Source organism: Nothoprocta perdicaria, unplaced genomic scaffold (assembly GCF_003342845.1).
Source record: "Nothoprocta perdicaria isolate Ctin4 unplaced genomic scaffold, notPer1 scaffold_236, whole genome shotgun sequence".
Lineage (NCBI taxonomy): Eukaryota > Metazoa > Chordata > Aves > Tinamiformes > Tinamidae > Nothoprocta > Nothoprocta perdicaria.
The window spans coordinates 583,113-608,851 of NW_020455462.1; the positions used below are offsets into that span (position 1 = coordinate 583,113).

Consider the following 25,739-nt stretch of genomic DNA (forward strand, 5'->3'; position numbering starts at 1 on the left):
TCTGTACTCTGCCTGGCTCACAGGGCATGACAAGCACAGTTTGAGCTCAGCAATCCAACATTACCTACCCAAAATATAGATTTGAATAGGTCTGACATCACTGAAAGACTCAGCACTAGGAAATGTGCCGGAGTGTGAAAGTTAGATGCCTAACAGCAGGTCCCAGGTGCTTGGGTAAGATTAGGTAATAATCCAAAATTAAGCCTCAAAATCCCTACCTAGCCATATAAACAGCTGAGCTGATTTTGTGAAGCTTCTAATAACTACAGAGATTTTCAAGGTCACTTGCAAAAGTACCTAGCTCTTCAGTTATCCCCAAAACTTTGTGGGAGTTCATCATATAGATAAAAAAAATATGGGAGCACAAACATGTATTTCCTGAAAATCTTAATTTTAGACTATTCCTTTCAATAAATACCAAGACTTGAGCAGTATGTGGAGTCAGCCTTATCTTCCAAGGTGAAGGACCTTGGTGTGGACCTGAAAAATGCTTGTTCTTGGAAAGCCATACTGTGGTTTCGCTTGAGAAGCTCAAATAACAGAACCACCTTGCAACATAGGGCAGAAGCACATTTCTGAGGAGCACCAATACTTCTGCCTTTTAGGTCTCTACTCCATTTAATTAAGGTTGCATTTGCTATCTCATTTCAATGAGTCATAAACATCTGATATGCCAAAGTCTTTCCAACTCAGTATTTCTAAATGTGACTTTATAACTTAAAGCTCATCTTGGGCATGAGCTTCTGAGGATCCCAGGTGTTGGTGATTTGCAAAGTTTCTCAGCCGTGAAAGTCTTAAATCCTATCCATGGGCCAAAGCAGGAAAATAGGGTTGAGAAATGTGCAAGATCTGGGTTCCAGAGCTTCAAAAATTTACCTGTTTACTCAAAACTGTAGAAATTCTCTATCTACAATCTGCAAAAAAAAAAAAAAAAAAAAAAACCTGACAAAGTAAGGTTATTCTTAGTTTTCAGGGTTTTTGATTACTTGAATTCACAGAAAAACACATTCAAGCATGATGTATAAAAGAATACAAAAATGAGGCAAAGCAGTTCTCAGACAAAACAAAACACTGGTCTGGGTTTCAGTCTGAATTCAGAGTGAAAAGCTTAATTTCATCACACAAACTTCCTTGCTATGAAACATTCGTGGGTTAATTGTAGCTAATCAGATATATTTATCATGACAATAGATATTCTTATACACTATTTGCAATCTAATGTTTTCAGAGGCAGTGAAAGTGCTTAAATCTCTCATGCCCAAAAAAAAGAAAGAAAAGAAAGAAAGATTTTGGGGAAGAAAAAAACCTAATTGCACAATAAAATTTAATTGAAATTAGAGGACAGATTCTCAAGGATGCTTATTCATTCCCACTCAGATGGAATAAATGGGTTATAAGCTGGCTGTGAATAGCTGGTGGAAAATTTGATTTATGCATCTGTTTTCCTGTTGCCTCCTGTTCTTTCGCTGTGCAGTTGTCCTGTAGCTGTTGCATCTAAAATAATGCTGAGACTGCAGTCACCTGCCCTAGGTTCCCTCAGTGTTGTCCCTTGAAAGAAGATCTATTCCAGCATGGAAGTGCATATCCTCTGGAATACGACTGCTGAAATGTCTTCACTTTATTAAATATGTAACAATGGTGTTCCAGAAGCCCAACATACCTTTATTTATCTCTCTGTGGGATATATTCAGCTGCAGTACTCAATAATATTTCATTTATGATGCCACCAATGCATTTCTTACCTGCTCTGCACAATCATTTGGACTTCAGTCAACCAAAAACTAGCACATCCTCATGATRTTTTTTACTGTCCTGCCCCAAAAGCTCTAGGGTTTTCTCCATATAAAGCTTCCYATGTGTAAACAACGGCCTGCAAGAGCAATACCAGGCATGGCCATGGCATGAATGACCCTTCTCTAACACCAGCGGTGGAATCATGGCTCCTGGTGAACAGGCCATTCGAATGCCAGCTCATACCACTGTGTCCTACAGTTCAAAAAGCATGGGGAAGGCTTGATGTATCATGCATGGCCTTCTCCAACCTTCCCACCGTTGGAAAAGTCTCTTATGGGGCTGTTAGGACGTTTGGATGACCCATGGGATGKGCCAAGGTCAATCTGCCAGCAGTCAACTGCAAGATGTGCTGAAAAAGTCACGAGGAGGGTCACAGTAGCTTGTGCCCTTCGTGTTGTGTCTACACCACCCATCAATCAGGGAAGGAAAGAGATCAGCAGCTTGGATTAGGGTCACTGCACCGACCCAGGTCTCTGGTCACTGCACCTTCCCCTGGGCCTCCAGCTACGGTCACATCTTCAGCAGCTGCAAATTAGTACGTCTGGCCTGACGTGAGAGCAAAGCTGGGGTAAAACACATGGAAATATGGCTGGTGAAAGAGGAAAACGCTCGCTGCCTTTACTTATCTTACCCTCCATGAATCTAGAGGATTTTATGAGTAAGAGGAGCATGCAGCCCGTTCTCCCAACARAGCAGGAGAGCTGCCATCCCTGCAGGCTTCCAGGGAGAAATTTCCACAGAAAAAAAAATAGAAAAAAAAGAAAAAGAAAAAAAAGCAAGCTTTCAAAGGGAGCATACAAGGGAAAGCGATATTAGATCTGTAGTATTTCAAACGCAACAGGATGTATGTTCGSCTTAATGCAGATGCAAATTAGATGCAGCCCTCGGGCTCTCGGCAAGGTGCCAGGGAGGCCCTGGAGGCTGCAAACTGTTGATTTAGCATATGAACCCAACTGCTGGCATTAAAATGCATGCGTTAAAATAATATTGGAATAATGCATGTATGGGGAAATCTTATATAYGGTAAATATTGATACAAGGCTCTAGGTAGATCCTGCGATCTCTTGGTTTCCAGCTGGAAAATGATGTGGCTTGTTGCATTTTTTTTTCCTCTATCTTTATATGGAATATATTATTGTATTGTCAATACAATAAACATGCATTTGTGAGGCCTCAGGCGGTTGTGCTCATATTATTTTTAAGGATAGTTATGTCATAGCTGACAAACTTCATTTCATTCATCCTATATGTCTTTTCCACTCCTTTTCTCTTGTGGTACCTGACTATTACTGGGAAAGCAGAGGTTGGTCTCTTCAGATAATATCCTTTTTTTGTTTGTTTGTTTTTTAATCTTAGACATTCAAGTTGGTTTTTTGTTTCATTCATATGTGTATTCGCAGAAGGATAGTTGGGTTTTACCTAGTAAAAAGTTAGCTTACCTCTAGTTAAGTTACATGAAGTGATATTGAAATATTCGATCCTGAAGTATAAACACCTCTGTTAGTGAGGTAGCCTACTGCATGACAAAAAGTCATCCAAAATATACCTAAAATCGACTAACAAAAAGGGAAGGGGGAAAAACACCTACTAAAATGATAAGAATCTATACTATATATCTATATCTATCTATATATCTATAATATAGATATATAGATAGTATATYGCTTCTCAATGAAATGAAGTTACAGGCCTATGCAAATGATATTTGAAGACAATTCCTGAGGGGGAATCTTAAAAAAATTATCAAATACTACACAGGTGCTGAATATCTTTTTTTTTTTTCTTAATGAGCATGTTAAAAAAAATGTGTAGGGCTTGGTACTTTTCTAATATACCATAAATTCAGAATTTCTGGGATTTCTAAGCTTTGGGGCTTATCAAATACAAATCCTCACCAAGGCCTTATCAAATACAAATCCTTATCAAATACAAATCCTCACCAAAGCCTTTATACGAGGTTTAGTTGCTGCTGGTCAGGAAGGTGTTACAAGCTGAGGGAGGTTTCTTTGGGCCACCTTTGCAAGTCCTGCTTGGAGGCACATGTGACTTCAGGTTAAAATCTGGTTTGCTCTTCTGTGCAKTGATTTTAATCTCAAAAAGGCAATGGAAAATGAGAGAACTGATCAAAAGAGCAGCTGTAGCTTCATGCTTGACCACGTAACTGTTGATCTTAGCCAAGTATCTTCGCATGCCATGAGTGGCTTAGAGCAGCTTTGCCTGACTAACATGCTAGGACTGCTCCTACCAGAGGATGGGAGATGCCCCCACARTACCACAGAACCCAAAACTTCCTCCAAGTAGGAAGAAATTAATTCATTAACATTTCAATTAGAGGAGTGCATTAGGCTAAAACTTCAAAATACCACCAAGAAGTGCAAGGGAAAACACAGGGTAGCACAGCTATAAATGCCATTGTTGGGTCACACTTAAAGGAAATTGCTTCGTTGATGAAACACTTTAAGAAAGGCCATCTGCACCATTCAAATTATATATCGCTCATCAAGAATAATATGATTAAAGCACTAGGCTATCTTTCAGGGCAAACCAAGAACTCACTCACTCGCTGTGCTCATCAAATTAGTGCTTTTTATCCAGCTAGAAAATCCTAGGACAAAAGCAATTATTTTGACCTCTGAGGTCCCTTCCAACCTTAAGCATTCTATTGTTTTTCCCAAATAAATCTCTTCTTTTCCTTGAGCATTTCAAAGCAACCCTTGGTGAACGTGGAAGCGCTTTTCCCAGTCACGCCCAGAGGATTTTCCCTACCTTGATGGCGGTGGAGGCGATCTGGATGTGGTGCAGGCGGCGCAGGGTGCTGTCGCGGTCGATGAAGTAGGAGGCCGCCAGCTGGTGCAGGGTCTCCAGCGTCACTGCCGAGCCGTTGGTGCTGGGCTCGCTGCCTTCCGAGCGCTTGCTCAGCTTCCGTTTGTCCACAAAAATCGTGAGCGACTCCTCTCCTGGAGCGGGGCAAGAAACACGGAGTTTGGCCGTGGAGAAAGCGGAAAGTTGCTGTCGAAGGCTGGGCTTTATGCCAAAAATGCCCCAAGTCTCCACTTGCTCCTATTCGCCCACATCCAACATTGYTCCATATGTATTAAATGTAAATTATGCGTAAAAGCGTATTTGCATCCAAGATCGCTCAATACATTCTCTTTTTGGCACTTTGCATTAGCATTAAATGAAATATGCCAGTATAATACTTGAGTCTTTCCCTATTTTTGTGCCCATTCGTTTCTTTAAAACAAGTATTTAACTTCAGACATACATTTTCTGGCCTCAGAAAATCATAATCCCTTGCTATAACCTTTACAAACAAATTCTGACGGTGCTTTTTAATCAATCCAATAATGATAAGAACCCTGAAGCCTGATATAACTGATTCACCAGTTCAATTGGAGCCTGGATTTGGTGGATCAGGCACCAAATTTCTACAAAATTGGCACCAATTGGATTTGGTGGATCAGGCACCAAATTTCTATAAAAAATGCTATAGTATTAGTGCTATACTATATTAATTACTATAAAAATACTATAGTAATAACCATCTTTGCAAGTATTCTTTAAAAAAAAAGAAACACAAATAGCACTTTCCCAACTTCCAAAATGGTGTTGCTTTTCCAAAAGCAAAGAGGAGCTCCTGCCTTTCAGCTTGAGTCTTTAGAAAATTAAATTCCCATCAGATTTTTAAAAAGTGCTAAACAAAGTTGCCTTTCATTAACGTGGTTTGTTCTTGACAGCCATTGCAGTGTTTTTTGGCATATTTACTTTTTACATCACTGATAAATTTGGGGGGTTCACCAAGAGTTCGTTCATTTAGTGATGAGTTTAGACAAGATTCTTCACTTCAGAAAGTGCAATAGGAAACTTATCACAGTAGCATTTCAGAGCAATTTAGGTCCAGAAAAGCTAGATTCACACCAGTTATTTGCACTTTCTGAGGCTGCGTTTGATGGTTTTGAAGTTCACCTGCTCGGGGATCGTACAGTATTATCATTAAACCTTTGTTCTAGCAGCTCAACGTTCACACCACAGGACATTCCCACCTTCCTGGGATGGACGCCGCCCCRTTACGCTTGGACTTGCCACTTGCACTCGTTTCATTGCTCACCCATCTGCTACAGTGGCACTTTGCCCATCTGGARGCTGTGCTGCCAAGCTCGGATGGACTTCCGTGCCAGCAGATACTGCCGTGGAGGGACAGCGTGTGGGATGAGCACATGATGTCATCGCTGGAAGAGGACAACCTTGGTGGCGAGCGATACTCCCTTCAGGATGCTTGGCTTGGAGTGGGCGAGCGCATCTGTGGCCACCTAATGACTACACGAGCAGCTCCCTCCGCTTGCAAAATTTGTTTAGGTCTAAAGTGAGAAGATTCTGCTCATTTTAATCCACAGACGCTGCCATGTTTGATAAACCTTTCCAGATCCACACAGGCAAAATTCCCATTGTTCAGAGAGGCTGTTATCTACCCCGCCAGGCTTGTCCAAGATGTTTCACATCTTCCTAGGAAGGGACAGCAGCTGCCCAGGACACCTGGCCATTCTAGTTGGAGTCTCCCTCCTACCTACAAAGGAGTGACTTTTTCAAGTGACTTTTGCAAGCTCAATCATCTTCCTGCTGCTGATAGGTTATAACAAATCGCAAGACAGAAGAAAAATAGTGCTCAGCCTGGGGGAAATCTCTGGAAAGCAGAGGAAATTCAAGAGAATTCCACCCAGATCTCATCTGATTCCATGTCCAAAGGTTGAACATATAATCATGCACGTGGCCTGAGGAAGGGAACTGGTAGGGTTTATGAGAAGGAAACACTTTCTGCCTCCAAAACATCTGCCACTCTGCTTGGGTGGCTTCTCAAACCAGCAGGTCCCAACTCAYAGCTGGCATCCTCAGGCACCACGCTAAAATCAGGTGTAATGAGGTAGGGCATGAAAATAATTTCTTTTCAAAGGTTTCTTCCAGATTCTGGAAGTATTTAATCTCTCAGAGCTGATTTAGCACTGGCTAGRAAAAGGATTAAAGTCTAAATTTATATATAAAAAAAAAAAAAAGGCAGAAATCTCCACCATGGCTGAGTGCTTGGGCCTGTCCTGTTGCAGCACTGTGAGAAAAGGGTCAGGAAAGTAACTCATCTCTAATTTGGGGAAGGCGAGACGAGTTTTGAATTAATCTAGCAAAGTGAAATCCATGACAAAAGACTTTGTGCCTGTTGAAATAAGGATTTTTTTTTAAACTCATGATAGTCTGCAACCATGAAATTGCCTGAGAAAACATCTAAGCACGAGACAAAAAAATAAATCTGATTCACCAAACAACTCAAGGTTATGAGTTTAAGGAACTGCAGAGGATTAATGACAGCAAGGGCTAAAAACCACCCATTTTTCAGCATCAGGTCTGCACAACAGCTGCACTTGCGGTCTCTAAAAGCAGCATTTTCCCGCTGCTTCCCCAAATTCAAGAGCCAGCTTGCTTCCCTCTCTCAGGGGTGAAAGWAATGGCATAAAAACCTTGTTGTTGCTCATAGAACAAGCCCATATAGTCCCGTAATTGGCTCAAGACATTAGCAGCCGCTGCTTTATCACCGTGTAGCTGCTGTCGTTCACACGTCTCCATCGGTGGGCAGGGGACTGACATTCACGCTATACGTTGACCTTGGTGCTATATAAACTAATGTCCTTGCAAAGCCTGGCGTATGCAAGCTGTGAACTTAGCCTATGTATTCAGTGCTTTGCAGAGGCCTGTAAGAAGCTATTTTCCAGTGTTTGCACTTGCAAATGAACCTCCTTGGTTGGGGGAAAGAAATATTCCATGCGTTGTCTTTCAGAACATAAAAGCACAAAACAAAGTGGGCGTATAGGCATTAACCCAGGCACATAACCCATCTGTGGCAGTTTAGCTCTAAGACTTCTGCACAACAGCTCAAAAACRGCATTCAAAAATTGGGAGTTAATGTTGTGTGCTTTCTAAGAATATCTTCAGGAATTATTTAAATAAAGAAATGCAAATATCCGCTGTYGGCATGGCGGAATTAGAATAATGCAATAACAAATGTAACTAAATATAAGCGTCTATTGAAGAAGTAAGCGACTTCTGTTACACATGGCAATAAATATTCATCTGATTTAAATACTTAGTGCTATTTTCTGCCTCCTTTATTGAGAGCTGGCTCTCCAGTATCCACATCTTTGCAATGATGGAAGGATCGCACACCTTGATGCTCTGAATTTTCCTATGTTGACAGAGATAGGAAAATGCAATGATCCAAGCAATCCCCACCACTTCCTGCCAGCCAGGAGGAAAAAAAGCAATAGGAGGATGATGCTCAAAAGCAGCTAAATCCAAGTATCACAGAATGCACCACTAGGACTTCACTTTCCCAAACTCAAGCACATACTGGTGGAAGTGAACACCCTCATATAAATATATAAGTTAAGGCTAGGCCAGATACGGCACCATTTCGGTGGTCCAACTGCATAACAGGGCATGTTTATTCCACACGTCATCTGTTTTTAGGAAGATTTGAGGTGTTTCTTCATGGAGTCGATAAGAGAGGAAAGAAATACTCATATATACATACACATTTTTATAMATATATATTTTTTTTTCCTGGCAACTCAAATATCTTTGGAGAGTCTGCAAGTCCAACAGTAAATTTTTAAGTTCCTTTCGCACATTAGTCATTTCAGTCTGGATCCTGCCTCCCTGGCAAGAAGTCTCAGAGGGAGCAAAGGTCAGAGCTGCAGTTATGGTAAATAATCACAAATCCCTGTAAATTCGTTGAGATCCACTCATTTCCACCGGCTGAGAATTTCTCCCCACATTTACGCAGTCAGACTAACACACTGCTCTAGATGAATACCAATGAGAGGAGCAAAATCAGACCCTCTTTACTTTTATCTTACCCTTTACATGGAATAGTAAAGGTGCAAATATCAAACACGACTGCTGTAGTGTGTGGAAAGGAGAACGAGGGCAAAGCAGGATGAAGCTCCGTGTCCATTAAGACTGCAAAGATAAAACTACCTTTTCTTTTGGTCCTCAAAATCTCTAAAATTGTCAAGGAAATATTCCCGACCCAGCAAGAAGACTCATAATACTGTGGTAATGATGCTTTGAACAGTGACGGCTTGCAACGAGAGCCAAATAAATGCAACTCAAATGTCTGGGACACCAGTTGGCCCATCGCCATTGATTTGCTCAAATTCAGTCACAAGCCTCCCAAAAACTTCATGGAAACCGACTTCAAGGCTGTTGCTGTGTTACCTTTACACACCACTATCTTCATCTTGAAAATTATTCAACATCTAGTTGCCTCAAATGTTATTTTGAAATCTGGGCTTTCATTTCATCATGCAGTAAGCAAAAAAAAAGAGGGAGAAAAATGAAGTACAAATGCAGAAAAAAAAAAAAAGAATATAAGCAATATTCCACATTGCTTTTCATCCAGAGGAGAACCTTGGCTTTCGCTTGCCAGTTGAAAGCCTACAGAGAATTTAAACATATGTTTCACAGGCTCATAAAGTAATTTAGCTTGGAAGGGACTTCTGGAGGTCACCTAATCCAGAGTCCAGCTCAAGGTAGCTCTAATTAGATCAGGCTGCTCGGGTTCGTGTTCAGCCAAGTCCTGAGCTCGAGGATGGGTCCTCCTCTCCACCAACCCAAAGCCACTCGCTATGGACATGCTTGACTTTGCTCACAGACACTAGGGGACACATCCTCGTTGAGAAATGGAAGCAAGGATAAATGCCATTCCCCGTTATCTTGGCGCAACATGAAAAATTGTGCAACTTCCCTCGGTTCGCATTTCAGAATGCCCTTGAGGAGAATATTTTTCTGTTTCTGAATAAAGACTTGGTAGCGTTTTACGGATAACCATGTGCAAGAGTTCCCTTTATGGTCAAAAAGGGATATTCRTGCAATCCAAATGGCCACAGAGGTACACAAATCTTAACCACAAGGTCGTTCATTTGCCAAGCTTTCCTTTATGCCCATGAATACAGATGATTTGGGATTTATTAAACAACAGAATTATATACACTCAGTTTTGCTCTTCTGCTTTTAAGAAGCTACATGAGCATTGCAGCTTTCAGATGAATACTAGCTGCAATTAAAGGAAAAGTATGCATGCATTATGGAAAGAAAAATGTAATTACACATTAATTAAGAGTGGACAAGCATCTCTAGAAACCTCTGTTCAGCCTAGTCCGAAAATGAAAACCMACCCAAGCATACAGGAAAGCACAGAGATATCAGCAACCCCGGGAAAGCATTCCTAGAATTTACTAATTCCCCGTGATTTTGTTAATGCATCCATTTTTTCAGCATCAATCCAAAGATGATGGGAGGCAGAAGGTATATCTAACATCTCATCTAAAAATTGATGCTAGGGACTTAAAACCCACCAAAATTTCAGCTCCAAAATGGATTTTCGGTTAGGTATTTTAGCACTGAAAGATGTGTTATGGGATAGTTAACAAATATCCCCTAACAGTTAACAGAATGCTATTTTTACTATAATCTTTGCAGTGGGATCAATGTCGGAGACAAATCTTTAAAGATTATGCTTACTAATTCAATAAATATTTTATTTCTCCCCTGCAGTCAGGTTTGCTCTTCAGCTGTGCTGAGTGTTGGACACACAAGAAAGAATATTGTCACTGTTGTTAAAAAGCTGCCTTTTTCTCTATGGAAGAAACATACTGATCAAAGAAATCCTGTAAATTTTATTCCAAATTGCTGGTCAGCACATCATGATATGTGCTTAAATTTTTCACAGGTCACAGATTTGCTGTGGCAGTGCTGTTTCCTCAAATTAATGTATTATTATTTAAAATAACTCCAGGAACACTGAAATTCTCACTGCTTATCGACACATCTTCTCTGTGAGGGAGATGCTGGGAGCCATTTTAGTTGCTACAGAACCCAAGATATCAGCCAAAACTGAAAAGGATGGCTGTCATTTCCTTAATATATGGCTCGAATTCAGTTAGGAAAGGTATTAAAGAAACCCATTCCTCAGGTAACTAAAGCCTTTTGACAAGGCTGTCCTACTGGAAGGATACTCAATCACTAGAATTAGCTTGAACATAATCGCCCACTGAGGGATAAAAACTGTGTTTCTGATATGTCAGTCCAGCTTGCAGTGCCTAGATGGGCCTTCACATGGGCTAATTATCTTTTTGTCCAAGCAGTTTATGCTCCCTCTTGAACATCAGGTCTTGCCACGGGATTTCTGCGACCTGCTTTGGAACTGGATCCCAGTTAGGCACCAGGCTGACAATTTTGAGATCTCCCAGCAACTGGAGGAATTCAAGCCAAAACATTTCCTAGGAAATGATCATCCATAACCGGGAACTTAACTTGGGCATTGGGGTTCCTCAACCAGGAACATTGGCATTCCTCAGCCTTTTTTACCCCTAGAATTATTTGGGCGGAATCTAAAAAGCAAATTTTAAGGCAGGAAAAAAGGAATGTGAAGCTTGTAGATAAAAATCTACMTGTGACTTGCAAGGCCCAGCCCTGGGGCAGGAGTTTGGCTTAGCAGCCCAGAGGACAGGACCTGGGGACACCACAGCTTTATGAGGAAATCAGTCACGACAACTGCTCCTACCTCAGTCATGCCCGGCCTTGCAAAGCGTTACCTACCTCCCAAGGTAGCTGACAGGAGGAAGTGCGTCCCATACTTTTTGATGAGGTTTTCTGTGATCTGCTGCAGCGTCGGGCGCCGTCCGAGGAGCCGTATGTTGCGGAAGAACTCGGGGGCCAGTGGCAGTGGGGAGCCAAGGAAGTTCCTTCTCTCAACGGCGAGGTTGTTCACTTTCCAGCGGCCAAATTCCCTGCAAAGCAAAGCAAATCTCACTYAGAAATACGTCATCCAGACAAGTTTGCAACTTTTAGACAGCAAACTATGCTGTTCTGCTGATTAACTGGGGGCAATGCATTACAAGGGGCCTTCACAGTAATACTCTGTCACGTGCTGCTTCATTTGAACAGTTTAGAGACATGCCATCACATGAAATTTGGCCCTGTTACTACATTTCTAAGTTTTCTTGCATTTCTGGCTCCCTTTCAATGAGTTACTCTGAGGGTAACTAATCCAATTCCTACAAGCAGACGACTTTTCTACTGTAGGAGGAACATAAATGAACTCAAAGATGCATCACCCTTCCCCTCTCCAAAATAAATCAATGGCAGCAAGGAAAGCAAACAAGTCAATTACACAGTAATAAACACATCTTTTATTCATTTACGTGCCAATTAAGATAGCACATAGAGTTATTAGCAGAAGGACTTGTTGTCCTCAAAATCTAGCTGAGATGCTCCATTGGCTGCCCAGCATCTGCAGTAGGTTTGCTCTTGTAAGGCACTCTGAGCACTGGGAAAGTTCAGCCCACAAGTCCAAACCATTTCTTCTATTTTTCCTCTGCCAATAATTTTAAGTCCAAAACCATAAAGAGAATCCCCCCCCCTTTTTTTTTAATCAGTTTTTAAGGACTTCTAAAAAGATTAACATATAAGAAACTATAAAACCAGTAACCATTTCCTTCAAAATTTATTGCAAGTAGTAAACATTCGTGGAAAATGATGACTAAAATGCAAAGAAAAGTTTTTTTCTCTATGAAATGAGAACAAGTATTGGTTAGACACATTAACAAGATTAATCCAGATACTTACTACTACAAATTTACCTGCACTGYCCTTTCTTCAACTGTACTTTAGAATGAAAGAGAAATAAGAAAAATATTTTTTTAAAAATGCATTCTGTGCTTCCTTGGCATATTTGAGTTTTTGTTTTCATTTCGATACAATAAGCCTCAATTAGAGAGTCTGAGCAGACCACCAATATAAAGTCACTTTGATGGCAAGATAAGGACATCAACTCTATAATGTAAAGGGTTCATATAAAACATATTCTATACTTTGATATCTTGGGCTTTTTTTCTTCTCAACTTCCTATGTGACTAATTGTCTGTATCAAAGCTGAGATTCAAGCCCAAGGATAATAAAAGAAAAGTAGAAAATTAGCTTTCATCAGAATTTCAACAGCCTTCATTCAATGTTTTTTTTACAGAACTCTTTAGGACGGAGGAGACCACAGTGACCCGTTCATCTCTCCTCCTTTCAATGCAGTCAATACAATAGCACCAAATGGCTCTTTCATCTATGTCAGCAAGTATGGGACTGAAGAAGAAACTACCTGCGAGAAAAATAACCCAGCTTGACTCAAACTGAAGAATTCACAGCATTTCTCAGTAGTCTCCTGCCGTCTACTTTCTGGGTTAGGAGAATGCATTTTATTTTCAGTTTGAACAAGGCTGACTTCAGTTTCCAATTCTTGCAGCTTCTCATGCACATGTAAAGGCAGATTAAAAATTCCTCCGAATATTAGGTGCTTTTGGAGTAAATAATTACAATCTGTGAGTCATCCCTTAATTTTAGGGTAACCAAACTGATTGCCTTCTTTTGTGTTTCTATGTGAACCGTGGCTTAGATTACAAATCATTCTTCTCTTTCCTAAGAGATAACCACTGATTTTTTTGTGAAGTGTAACACCAGAAATAGGAGCCTCTGTGCATAACACCAAATTCAGCACCTCCTCCTCTCTTAAAAGTTCCCTGTTTACTGAAAACTGAGTTTTTCTATCATTAAACCAAAGAATTTTCTTATAATTAATATTGAGTTAGAGAACAGTTTCTGTGATTCAGGGCTCATTAAGCCGTATTTTATACTCTTTTGTAGAGGGGATGTTGGATAATGTTTTAAGGAAAGTTTTGGGTGTTCTTTCCTGCTTTGGAGCATGTAAATGGAAATAATTACTAGCATAGCAAGCAATCATCCTTTGAAATTCCCCACTATGGAAAATGATGGTGTGCAAAGGACTATGCGGTTTTGCAACTGTGATGGACAGCTATGAAGCTTTTAATGACCCCRGGAATCAACTCTCCTCTTTTTCTTCCCTTCTTTTCACATGTTTTAGAGCATTGAGGGATTAAGACAGAAAGCCTCTCAGGGAAATGAGTAGAAGCTTCATTTCTGCAGATGAAAGAGAGATATGGGACAATTCAGAATAAGGAGCATGACCACAAGGAGAGCTGAGACCTTGCTGTGGACAAGAGAGAAGTAACCAGTAGAAAACACAAGGAAAGATGTACAATTTTGGAAATACAACTATAACAAGTGTTTTCTTCATACTTCTCCTAGGACATTGAGCGAGGAAGCTTTCACAAAGGTTCCCTGGATACCTGAAAGTCACCTGTAATTGCCATCTTGAAATTGTAGCTGATTTCTTCAAAAATATGACAGGAAAAATCATTGGCARTAAAAATCATATCCTTATGCTCCTTTTACATGTCATATATAGGTATATACATCTGCCTGTACAGATTTCACTTCTCTTGATATCACCTTGAAATCCACAGTATATTTCTCTTCCATTCCCCCCTGTCTGTCCATTCCCTGTGTGATGACACAGGGAAACCAAACTTTTATTCACTGCAGCCGTTCTCCCTAACACAACCTCGCCAGACCCCAAACGATCTTTTTTCTGTACCAAATGTGCATTATTCTCCTTCAGAAATCAGGCTGCTGTCTCTTGCCAACAGCAGCCTAGCAGACCTGACACAGTTAACGATCTTCTTAGCCCAGAAAATACCGTGATCCAAAGTCACCGGAGGACCATTCATCAGGAGAATGCCTCCCACAGAACAGCCTAGCATCAGCACTGGCTGCTGGTCAAGAAAGCCAATTACGCCCTGAATACAAACACTGGAGATATTAGAAGCTTATTTTCTCCTCCTCTTCCTCTCCTGCCCCTCCTTAAGAGGCAGAAGCAGCAGCTATCATGGTGCTATCACGAAGCTATGATTTAGTAGCAGGTGGTGCCCCCTACACTGCCAATCTACAATACGTTTGCTACTGGAGAGAGGTTTTCAGTGCTCATGTCCAAGCTGTTGAGAAGGATGTTGGTGTTGAGTCCCTGGGTCTGCAGCACAGAGAGGAGATAAGTCATCTTGTCTCCCCAGATGATGCCTGCAATGCAACTGCATTATCATCTTAAGCAGTGCTAGGGGCCTTGGACAGCACTCCCTCTGTCCTCTTACATATAATAGAAGTGTAGGCTTGGATGTCCTTCCAAAAAAACAAATGTTTAAATCGAAGTTCTTATTTTAAGGCTGTTTCTCTCATTAGTTCCTCCTGTTTCCTACTATCCATTTTTTTTTATACTCTGACATTCAGAGTGATGTTCAATCTAAGAATAACTTTCTGACTCCTGACACCCCTTTGAAGACTACACATTTTTTCCCCTGAGTTTAAATTACACAAGGATCTGAAAGTAATTCCAGGGTAGCAGGCAAACAAGRGCTGTCAATTCCTCTTTTAGGTTTCAAGACATTCCCTTTTTCTAATGTGTATAGAAATTTTACATTTTCTTCCACCACATTCATTTCAATACATTTTAAACCATATGGTATGGGGAGATATCGGGAAAAAAAATCTACATAAAATGTCTAGTTGAAGCACATGAAAAAGAAATGCAACATTAACCATTCTATTTTAAGACTGTAGTGTGCAAAAGCTTTGAAATAGCACAACTGATTGAGGTGAACGCATGCTTTCTTTCTCTAGCCAACAGTCCATCACAAGGGGGTTAGGCAAACGCTGCAATTAGCAACGTTGGGCCTCGTTATTGTGACTTGGGTGGTTCATAAAGGGTGGCATTAATGCCACTAAGCATGAATAAACGGTGCTATGTAATTTCACATCAATTTTAATGCTACAGAAGTCTCTTGCATTCACATCACTTAATGTCTTCTCTGCAACACCACTCCATGTTTGACACGTTCTCTTTTCCATCAACCAAMAGGACTGGAATGACAGTGGGATTTTAAGGACAAAGCTCACCAAGAAGCTGCAAATTAACCTGCTACCAGAAGAGCTCAATGAGAGAGTATACGGTGTTTTCTACCACCTACCTTCCTTAAATGCTTGAGGATTTCTTAAGGCTTGAGGCCTTAAGGCCATAGCTTGAACAAGGGCAAGACAATACGAAATGAAATGACTCCCGTATTAAGCACWGGAAGAAAAAAGTTCAACCAAATGCCAAGCTAATTCCTGTCTCAGGAGGAGAGGAAGCTGAAATGTGGAAGGTAGCATGGAAGATACCATTTGGCCCCACCTCAGTCTTTGGTAAATATCTATCAAAGCTGTTTTTCGATATGCAAGGCGAGGGAGAAGGGAATTGGGAAATAAGAAAGGAGTTAAGAAGCATTTCCAATTGAAAGACGTGGGGAATTCAATCTGTGAATGAAAGACAAGGTCAAAYGTTGACCAAATATCCTTCTGAAAATATCCACCCGGGTACAGACACATGCTAATAGAGGGAAACATTGCACCATGGCCAAGATAACAGCTTCCATTACTCAGAAAGTGAATCTCGACCTGAYAATACAGGATGCATCACATGTAGGTCCCTAAGAATTCATCAATTATCTCACTTATCCAGACCTGCAGATTAAAAAGTAACATTTTAAGATAAAAGCACATTTCTCATTGATGGAATCAAAAGTACTTCTTCTGCTAACTCTATCACCATGGTCAGCTGTCATTTTCAAAAACTAAGAAAAGTAACTTTAAATGCATGTACATTTCCCTATTATTTCTGGTATTTATACTATTTTTCACTCTCAAAATAAAGCATTACTATCACTGKTTTTTTTTAATCTTAATATAACATTCCTTTGAAATTTCCTGGTAATATTTTTTCTCTTTGTAAGCCTTTTTCATCTTATCAATTTCCCAGCATTTGAAATTCTCCTTCCAGAACTAGAATTCATTAGTATCGGCTTCACGATGTTCTTGCATTATGCATATGAAATATATAGAAAWGTATGAATTAATTTTAATAAAAATTGTATAAATTATATACCTACAATTAATTCAAATGTCTTTCCTTTCTTGACTACTTTTATTCAGGGTCAGTGAGATGACTTTCTCAGGCATAAAAGATTTGGAAATTCTCATCTGTTTTGAGCACTGGACCATTTACTGCAGGAGAGAAAGATTTCATTTTGTCCATGTCTGATAGAAATATGACATCTGTAACACAAATATACCCCAAATTCCTCCTCTGATGAGATCTGTGAGGGATTTTCTTTTCTCTAGCTGCTTACATGGCTTTGTGTTGGCCTTTCATGTACATTTTGTGACACTCTGCTGGTGGTCTCATGACTTAACCTTTGTTGCTTTGGAAGAAGCTCAGTTACCAGGCAATGCACAGCCACAGTATGAAAAAATACAGTCTACTTGTAGTATACTGCCAAAAACAAACAGCACAAAAGTAATATATCAATGTTTCTTACACCCTTGTGCTCTGAAAACTAGTCTGAAAATATCCATCTAATCATGAGTCATGTTTTGGAGTCGTAAGTAGCTATCCATCCAATTAATTAGCGAGTGTTCCGTTCACCTTTCGTTATAACTGGTCTATACCTTTCTGCTCTCCTGCAAGAAGTTCAGTATTGATTTCATGCTGTGGCATGTGTCCAACAGGGATGACAAGGCTGTTGATTTTCCCCTCAGATTTGTATCAGGAGAGATTATAATATTTTGTACCTGCTTTGCTCAGACTGGGCTTCGTGCAGTCTTGGCAAGCTCCAAACCTTCTCATTCCCCTGCTGACATCTGCCTATAGGAGCTGTTTTTCTTCAGACTCATCATTTACACTTACAGAAGGTCTTAATTCAAGGTTGGTCTAGACTTGTGGAAGACTAGTGAAATTTAGACATTTTCCTAAAGTTAAAAATTCTTGCATTATTTCTCTCATTTTCAAGTATGTTGTCTAGAAGGCAGTGTGATAGACAAATTCTGTAACTAGACTATAAAATTTATTTTCCTCATTTTCTACAGTGTCCAGATCATCTTTACTCCATTTCTCAAACAATTTTCAAAATAGGTATTTATATCTAAAACATTGCCAAATGATCAAAATGAAGAAGTCTGCCCGTCTTTCCTGTGGTTGATTGTACCTAAACACAGTGCAATGACTCTGAAAGTTCATTAAAAAAAAAAAAAAAAAAAAAAAGAAAAAAAAATTCAAAAGAGTTCCAGAGATCTCCCTAAGGAGAGTCTTTATGGATTTGACCTTGTCTTACTGGTATAAAAATCAACAAGATAATCAGATTATCATTTCTGTTCTTGCCTTGATTAAAATAAAAGGAACGGACGGTTGAATGGGTGGAAGTGTGTGAAGCAACACAAGAAAAAATACGCTTTGAAGACAAGATCAGCATTAAGAGACTGATGGAGAAAATAAAGCATAATAGAGGGTTCATTGATTAAGGTTGATGGACACTCCAAAATGAATCACAGGGGAGCACAGACTGCTCCAATTTATCCTCAATATGTGATACAATTCACAGCCTCCAAGCGCCTGAAACGTCACCTTCTTTTATCGCTATTTTTAACATTTGTGTTTGAGAACTACAAAATCAATCTGTTGAACTGTGCGTTACACAGAGCTAATAGAGAGGCACAGAGGCAAAAAAAAAATAAACCAAACTCTGCAGGAAATAATCTAAAGCTGAGCGTGCTTCTTATTCACATCATTTACTGTTTGGAAAACTGAACCATGGCTAGAATTAAAGTTCATCTATACAGAGTGTCATGAGAAGACATGACCTCATTCTGTCCCATACTCAGAGCAGACCAAAAAGCTTTATAGCCAAGTTAGTGCAGCAGGGAACACAAGCTCTTAAATCCTTTGATTTTTTTTTTTTTTTAATTTCTTTTTTCTTCTGTTGCTGTTTTTCTGGAACATTACTGCTGCTCACTATTAGCTTAGGCTCARTGTCACGCAGACATCAAAATTTGGTCTGCACAAACCTAAGACTGATGTTGCTCCTGCCTGCCCTGAGCAAGGAAGAGGGACCTCCAAATCACTGGTCGCCTGAAGGCAAAGAGCAATGAGCCAGCAGAGGCAACAAATTCTCAAACCAAGACTGATCCAAAGCCTTATCTACCAGGCTACACATTTCCAGAATTGCTACTTCCAGTAAGAACAYTATACACTTAAACCATCTTCTAGTAGAAGCTTTTTTGGCTCATTTTCTAAACAATTTGTAAGTACAACCTTCCAAATAAGACTTTCTCTCGTTTACTTTGACATCACTCTATCAGAATACATCCCAGAAWTACCCATTATGGCACTGACAAATGACTGAATTGCTTAACCCACACTTGTGTTTATAAAGGCTATTTTTTTTCTTCCCTCTACCAGCAGTTTTCTACCAACAGTTACATTAGTTCCAAACTAARCCCAGTACTTTGCTTTATTGAAATGGTCCTAGTGCTATTCTTTCTTCCAGTGGCATCATTTGGAAGCATCTCCATAAGACCTGCACAAAACCCACATTGACAGTGAACTTAACAGAACCTCAGACCAACAAACTTGCCAACATTGATCCAGATTACAGGCATGTCAGTCTGAAACTTTTGATGTTCTTAGCTATATGGAATTTTTGAAGGAGAGCTGAGATTTTGGTGGCCTTAGTTAAATAGGTAAATCTTAAATATATTCCTAGAAAATCTTTTTTTTTTTATTGCATTTTACTTCTTCAGTGAAGTGGATTATCAAACTCAGAAGCCGAATTTTCAGTAGTATCGTAGCTTTCAGGATCCCAAGACTTTGATAAAGCCAGTTAGCTCCCGTTGCAATGCATCTTAGATTGCAAACACCCSATTTTATATGCAACTAAATCTATTCAGAAGCTCAGACTGTATTAAAAATGCAAAAGGAGATGTGCAGTCCCTATACAGTCTCTCACGAACTCAGAGATTTCAATGTATTAAGTATATCCTAGTATTTTGTATGTAGCAAATATGCATTGCATAGAGTGATAGAGGTGAGAGGATAAATTAAGTAATCTATATTGCAACTACAAACGATGCCAGTGCATTGCTGCAGACCTGCAGAGGCTGATAAAATTTGCCTATCCAGACTGCCAGCTTGAATGCAATTCAACATGACGACAAATTAGCACTTTCTACCATCTGATGGTTGCATCGTGGCCAGCAGGAAGGGAACTCCAACTCCAGTCCCTAGGAAAGTGTCTGCATCTCCCAAACATATTGCGGACGGATGCTAATCAGCATATTCATAACCACTCCCCAAAAGAAACAATATGGCAAAATAGATAATACCAGGGTTTGGTCTCATTGTCTCAAAAAGCATTAAGCATCGGGAGAAAAAAAAAAAAAAAAAAAAAAAAAAAAAAAAAAAAAAAAAAAAAAAAAAAGACAGGATGGTCCAAGATCTTTTTCACAGCTCTAAATGTTAACTGCTGCTCGTGCGCAGAGCTGGCTTGGAGCAAGGCTGCTACATAAAACATATTGCTGCATTAGCACAAAATTACATGCTGCCATTAACATTCATGTATACATTTGTCTTGTGCTGGTTAGAGTTGCTGGGTGCTGAATTACACCAGGAGGCTGCAAACAGTCATGCTTTTTTGGCCTGCCTTGGACAAGGCCAGAGTGAGTTCCCTTACCCCACATGTGGAACAACTTGTTTCACCCCTGCACCTGGGGTTGACTGGGAAGCTATAAAAGATGGAAATAAATTAGGATTAGAGGGTGATCTACCTTGCGTTGGGCAGAATGGAAGCAAAAATATCTCCTTTTCCCTTATTTTTCCTACAGGACATGGACACACAGCAGTGCACCCTTCCCAGCTGCATCTCTAGTGGGTGGGAAGAGGTAGAGGTTGATACTTCTCTCTTGATTTTTTTTTTGGAAAGAATTCAAACATTGTGTCATTGAGAGCAATATCAATGCACAGGTAGTGAGAACTATCATCCTGATTAATCCTGGTTTTTGCTCATCTTCAGCCTGGCAATTCAGCATGAAGATGAGATTTATTGCCCTTGCCACAGAGTCACCTTGCAGTGGTAACTCTCTCTGACCCGTGGGAATTGTAGACATCCACATCCAAAGGGGGCTGCTAGCTAAAGTGACCCCAGCTCACTGAAATCAATTTGGAAAAAGCAGAAAAGTAGGTAAAAAATAAATAAAAACAGGGTTCTCTCAAATATGCTCCTGGAAATTAGAAAAGATTTGCTACAAGGAACCCACAAACTGCCCCTTCCCTGAGGGCAGCCCAAACCTGTCTTCAGGAGGACCTCATTGAGATTTCATCCCTCCTAATGAGACTTTACAGGCACCATATCAGATATCCAGCCAGATGTGCCTTCTAACCCACATCCATGGGTCATTTTTGCAAAGAAATCAAGTCATAAGAAGAGCACGAACAGCCTAGCCTGAACATGGAGGAGACCAAAGCATGGTGTGGTTCTTCACCTTGATGTGAAGGACACCAGTTGAGACACAGTCACAAAGCCTGAAAGGATTTTAGGAGAAACCTGACCCCGCAGCACCCACACAAACAGGAGCAAACTCTTTCCTCACCTCTCTAACCTCAACAAGATTGCAGAATTCACTGCCAAATGAAGACTATTTAAATGCTAATTGTAACAGCAGGTGATTTCATTCCCTCTTATTTCAGTTCAAAAGAAAGAAAAAAAAAACAGAGGTGCAACAATCCAAGTTTTTTTTTTTTTAAATAAATACTTGAATTATTTTGGTGTAATTTTTGATTTTATGCAGTGCTGCATAATCATCCATACAATTACTGAAATTGAAGGAAATTAGAGTACAAAAATTTTCCACATTCTTCCCTCAGTGTTGTGTTAGTTTTCTAAGTCTATGAAAAGCAAAAAAGGCAAAAGCTGAAAGTACTTAGTTTCATCAAATCAAATACATAGTAATTTTTGATCTGTTCTCTTTCCTGGTTAATAGTTTATTGTACTTTGGCTTGTGTGAGAAAAATATATATCACGAAACTTGAGAAACATGCAAATTTGGCCTCTGTAGAGGAATTTTTGTAGCATTCTGTAAATATAAATGGCACTTTTATGACATACATAAAAAGAAAAGATTTTTTGCATGCAATAATTTATGACCCAAAGGCAGACTCCCACAATTTTTCCTATTGCTGCTGCAACTCTGTGGCCCCAGTAATCACCCTGAAGTGCAAAAACTATGTGCTAGGCATCAGCTGGGWGTCTTTCATGCTGCAATTTGGCCTATCAGTATCCATTTACAGCCCAAAATTTATAAAGTTTTGGAGTATTTTTCCTTGGGAAAGATAATTTACAGTGGTGTGTCTACATATAGGACTAGGACTTTGGTCCCTGTCAAAGAGCATATTACTGGTGGCATGTCACCAAATTAGGAAGGAAGCACCTGTGGGAGCCTATAGCTATTATCCTGAACCCAGGCCTTGTAAAATTTTTAATATTAAGCAGGATGTTGGTAAATATATTCATAAAACCATTAAGGTGGCAATAAAAAGAGGGTTTGATCAAGTTTGGGCGGAATGAGAATCAAAACACTGTTAAGAAATGAGAGATGAAAGAAAATCTAGAGAATGGAATAACTTATATATATATATATATATATATAWATAAAAACACCTAACAACCAAAATCTGCTTGATATTTCACTGCAAACACGGCAAACTCTTACCTAAAATTAGAATATTTTGCATAACCCAGCAAAAGAGCTATTTCACTTTCCCAAGGTACCTTCTCACATGTTATAGCATGAAGGAGCCCTGCTCTGTTGAACRTCCCCCACATATGCCATTATAATAGAGGCAATTATTGCCCTATCCCCTTACAACACATACACCAAATATAAAAACATTAAGGTTGAAGGACAATAGAGAATCATCAGAAAAAGAATTTGGTTTAATTACATTTTGTGCAGGGCAAGGATTTGCAACAAGTCACTATGAGAGTCACCATGATTTGAGGGAAACCTCATGAAAAGAAAACTTAGCTTGTGGAAGTGCTTCTTTAACTCCTTCCTGGGTCAAGTTGCTGCCTCACCAAAAGACCATCTTGTAACACATRCTTCTACAACCACCTAAGGTTTACTAGGACAAGCTACTAACCCTGTATATATCAAAAATTCAGGGGGTGGGGAGAGGGGAGGAGCTYCCCTCCTCCTCTTAATGACAAAGGTCATTAAGATTTTAGATGACTAATCCAAGAGCAGGTGGTTCTTTAGAAGCTAATGTCCTCAACAAGAAAAGGAAAAAAGTGCATTTTTTTCCCCCAAACCTGAGGAGCATTATTTATTGGGAAACTGTTTACCAAGTTTCTGTAGAACAGCTGTGTGTCTTTAGTAAACCACAGCTGTGGCCCTAACCTGCCCTAACTTGTAATTAAAATATGCCTGTACTGGAGAGGTGATGGATGGAGGAAGTAAGTAAGTAAGTAAGTAAGTAAGTAAGTAAGTAAGTAAGAAAGAAAGAAAGAAAGAAAGATGCTAAATGGCCTTTCATGTGAAGACATTGATGGAGACAACATCACTGAAGTATGTGGCCAAGGGAGAGCAAGGATAAAGTCTGGCATAATGTGTGTGAGGGGTGTAGTCCTGCTCTTCCTCTGCTTCATCATTTTCACTTTAAGGCCTCTAAGAATAAAAATGATCTTCTACACTCCCTGTTCACCTGATAACTCTGGCATGTAGATGACTTTGTTCAGCAAATGGCTTTTCAATAGAAGAGCTCTTACCCCATTTTTTGCAGGTGACTAGGCGTGTTCTTTATAGCTTAGTTATTATATTCTCATACTTTTGAGTAGCAGCAGAATAAATATTTTCATTTTCCAGCAGGGATTCTGGGATACAAAAACCTGCCTACCTAGTGAGTGTGCCCCCAGTCTTGTGGCTCTTGGGAAGGAGCTCTAGACATCTTGAGATCTAAACATGTCTTAAATCAGCTACGGCTCCACAGTAAATTGGAACATTTTAAAACACATTTTTAAATGTAGACTAGCTTCATGGAGTCTCAGCTTTCCCACTGGGAAAAAAAGATAGCAATTGAGACACTTATTCCTTACAGATGGGAAGCATAATAATTCTATTTCTAAAATATTACTTGAAGAGCAATTCTGTACCACTCTCTGCAATCATAATTGTCTGTGCTGGGAATATAATTAATGCTTTTCTTTAATATAAGAAGAATGAGATTTTAAAAGGAGAAGCTCAGGGAGAACATAACCTGGTGAATGGCAGCTGGAAATGTTTGCAGAGGAATCTACTTGCCCCTTTTTATTTCTATTTCTTTTCATCTGGAACTCAAGACAGTGACATTTTTATGTGGGGCAAATTTCGGATTGCCGTTAAATTTCTCCTCTTTCCAGACAGTCATTTGTACTGCTTTATTGGAAGAGAAGAACAAGCAAAGACACTTTGCTAGAGATTTCAGCTGCATCTTCAGAGATCCCATGGCTTCTGCAAAAATAATTTGAAATAAGGTTGGAGATGCTCTTGGATGTTTGCAGGACGGTTTGTGGGAAGATCAACAAARTTCACCCTCACTTTTTTTCTGCAGTCATCTGCACTTCTGTAGAGATTTGCACAACCCTATGAGCTGCACCTGCTCTCCCAAAGAAAAGGGACTGTAGATCTGATAGAGATCTGAGAGCATTAAAAAGTGCCAATAGGCAAAATAGATAAGATTCAAGTATATCCAGAGCCCAATAGCTTACACCACTTAGACAAGGCTCACATGTCATCGGGAAGGAGAAAATGAGACGGGGTGGATGGCTCCGTTAGTTTTAATATCTTTGCATTGAGCTGTCAGTCACTCTGCTGACAGCAGCCAAGTATATTATTCCGAGCATCAATGTGGAGATTAGAGGCTGTGCTTGATTTTGTGAATTTTTTCGATTGCATACACCATCATGCTGAACTGTATCTGTCATAGTTAAGTCCTTACTAACCAAAAGAATAGAGTGCTTCAATGGAAATACCCCCTCCTTGCAAATCCTCGGCCTATAAAATATGTCACGGTATGACAAAGATGGAGACAGTTGATTTTAAGAGATTTTAGTGAAACTTTGCTAGTCAGAAGGGAATTAAGTTTACCGATTTAATTTAAAGGTAGAGTAATTCTAATTTAAGGTAGAATCTGGTCCTCCAGGTTCTTCACCTGCTTCAGTAAGCAGTAAATATGCAAAGTATCTGTAATTCTCTTTCTTCTTCCCCTCTCCCACTTGGCCACTAACTTAATTGTTTAAAGAAGATCAAAAATAGGCATAAAAGAATTGCAAATGTTCATCTTCCTTTGTATCCCTACCTGGAATTTTCCAGTGATTTGAATATCTAACTTCTCCCTGAGGTGTCTTTACAAGGATGAGCCTTCAAAACACTTTGAACTGCTCAGATAAGGCTTCTAAACGCAAGCTGGGAAACACACCTAATGAAGTAAATAAGGATCAGTGTGAAGAAGCTGAGAAATGGCTGGGGACTAAGAACTGAGCAGTGTTTGTTCTGCACCTGTTGTAGGTTTGCAAATCTGCCAGGAGCCCCTTGAGGACTCTTGACTCTGGGAGGTGTCCTCAGTAATGAGGAAGTTGCTGTTTACCCCAACATCAAAGAGAGGCAACTTTCTGAGCTTATCAAGTATCTAATAAACTTACTTTGGGACATTCAGGCTATGTGAACTTGTTTGGGGCTGTAGGATTGAAGATCTGCTGATGTTGTTACACGAGGTTGTGATACCTTGTGGAATGATCCACAAAGGCAAAGCTACCCAGCACTGAAACTGCAACTGCATGGACATCAGTCACTAAAAAACAGTGAATCTGTGAGTGCCTGGGTGTTAATTTGCAGTAGATATAAATGCATGTAGATTTGTATTCAATTTTGGTAAGAGAAACATGAGGCAGAAACCAGCCCTAAGTTACAATAGGTACCTTAATCACAAGTAACAAAGCCAGTAGTGAACCATGAAAATACTCCCTGCACAAGCAGTCTTCAAAGAGGACAGTCCCATGAGTTTAGAGCATCTGTTTGACTGTATTTAGGGGTCTTAAGAGGGG

General features: G+C 39.8%; 1 protein-coding gene across 1 annotated transcript in view; it reads right to left on the minus strand.

Moving 5' to 3' along the window:
* BRINP3 (BMP/retinoic acid inducible neural specific 3) overlaps positions 1-25,739 on the minus strand; it is a 139,133-nt gene that overhangs the window by 53,037 nt on the left and 60,357 nt on the right. The window contains exons 2-3 of the mRNA XM_026039665.1: positions 11,437-11,627; positions 4,561-4,751 (exon numbers count right to left, since the gene is read on the minus strand). Coding sequence (XP_025895450.1) covers positions 4,561-4,751; positions 11,437-11,627 — 382 coding nt within the window. The remainder of the gene's footprint in view (positions 1-4,560; positions 4,752-11,436; positions 11,628-25,739) is intronic.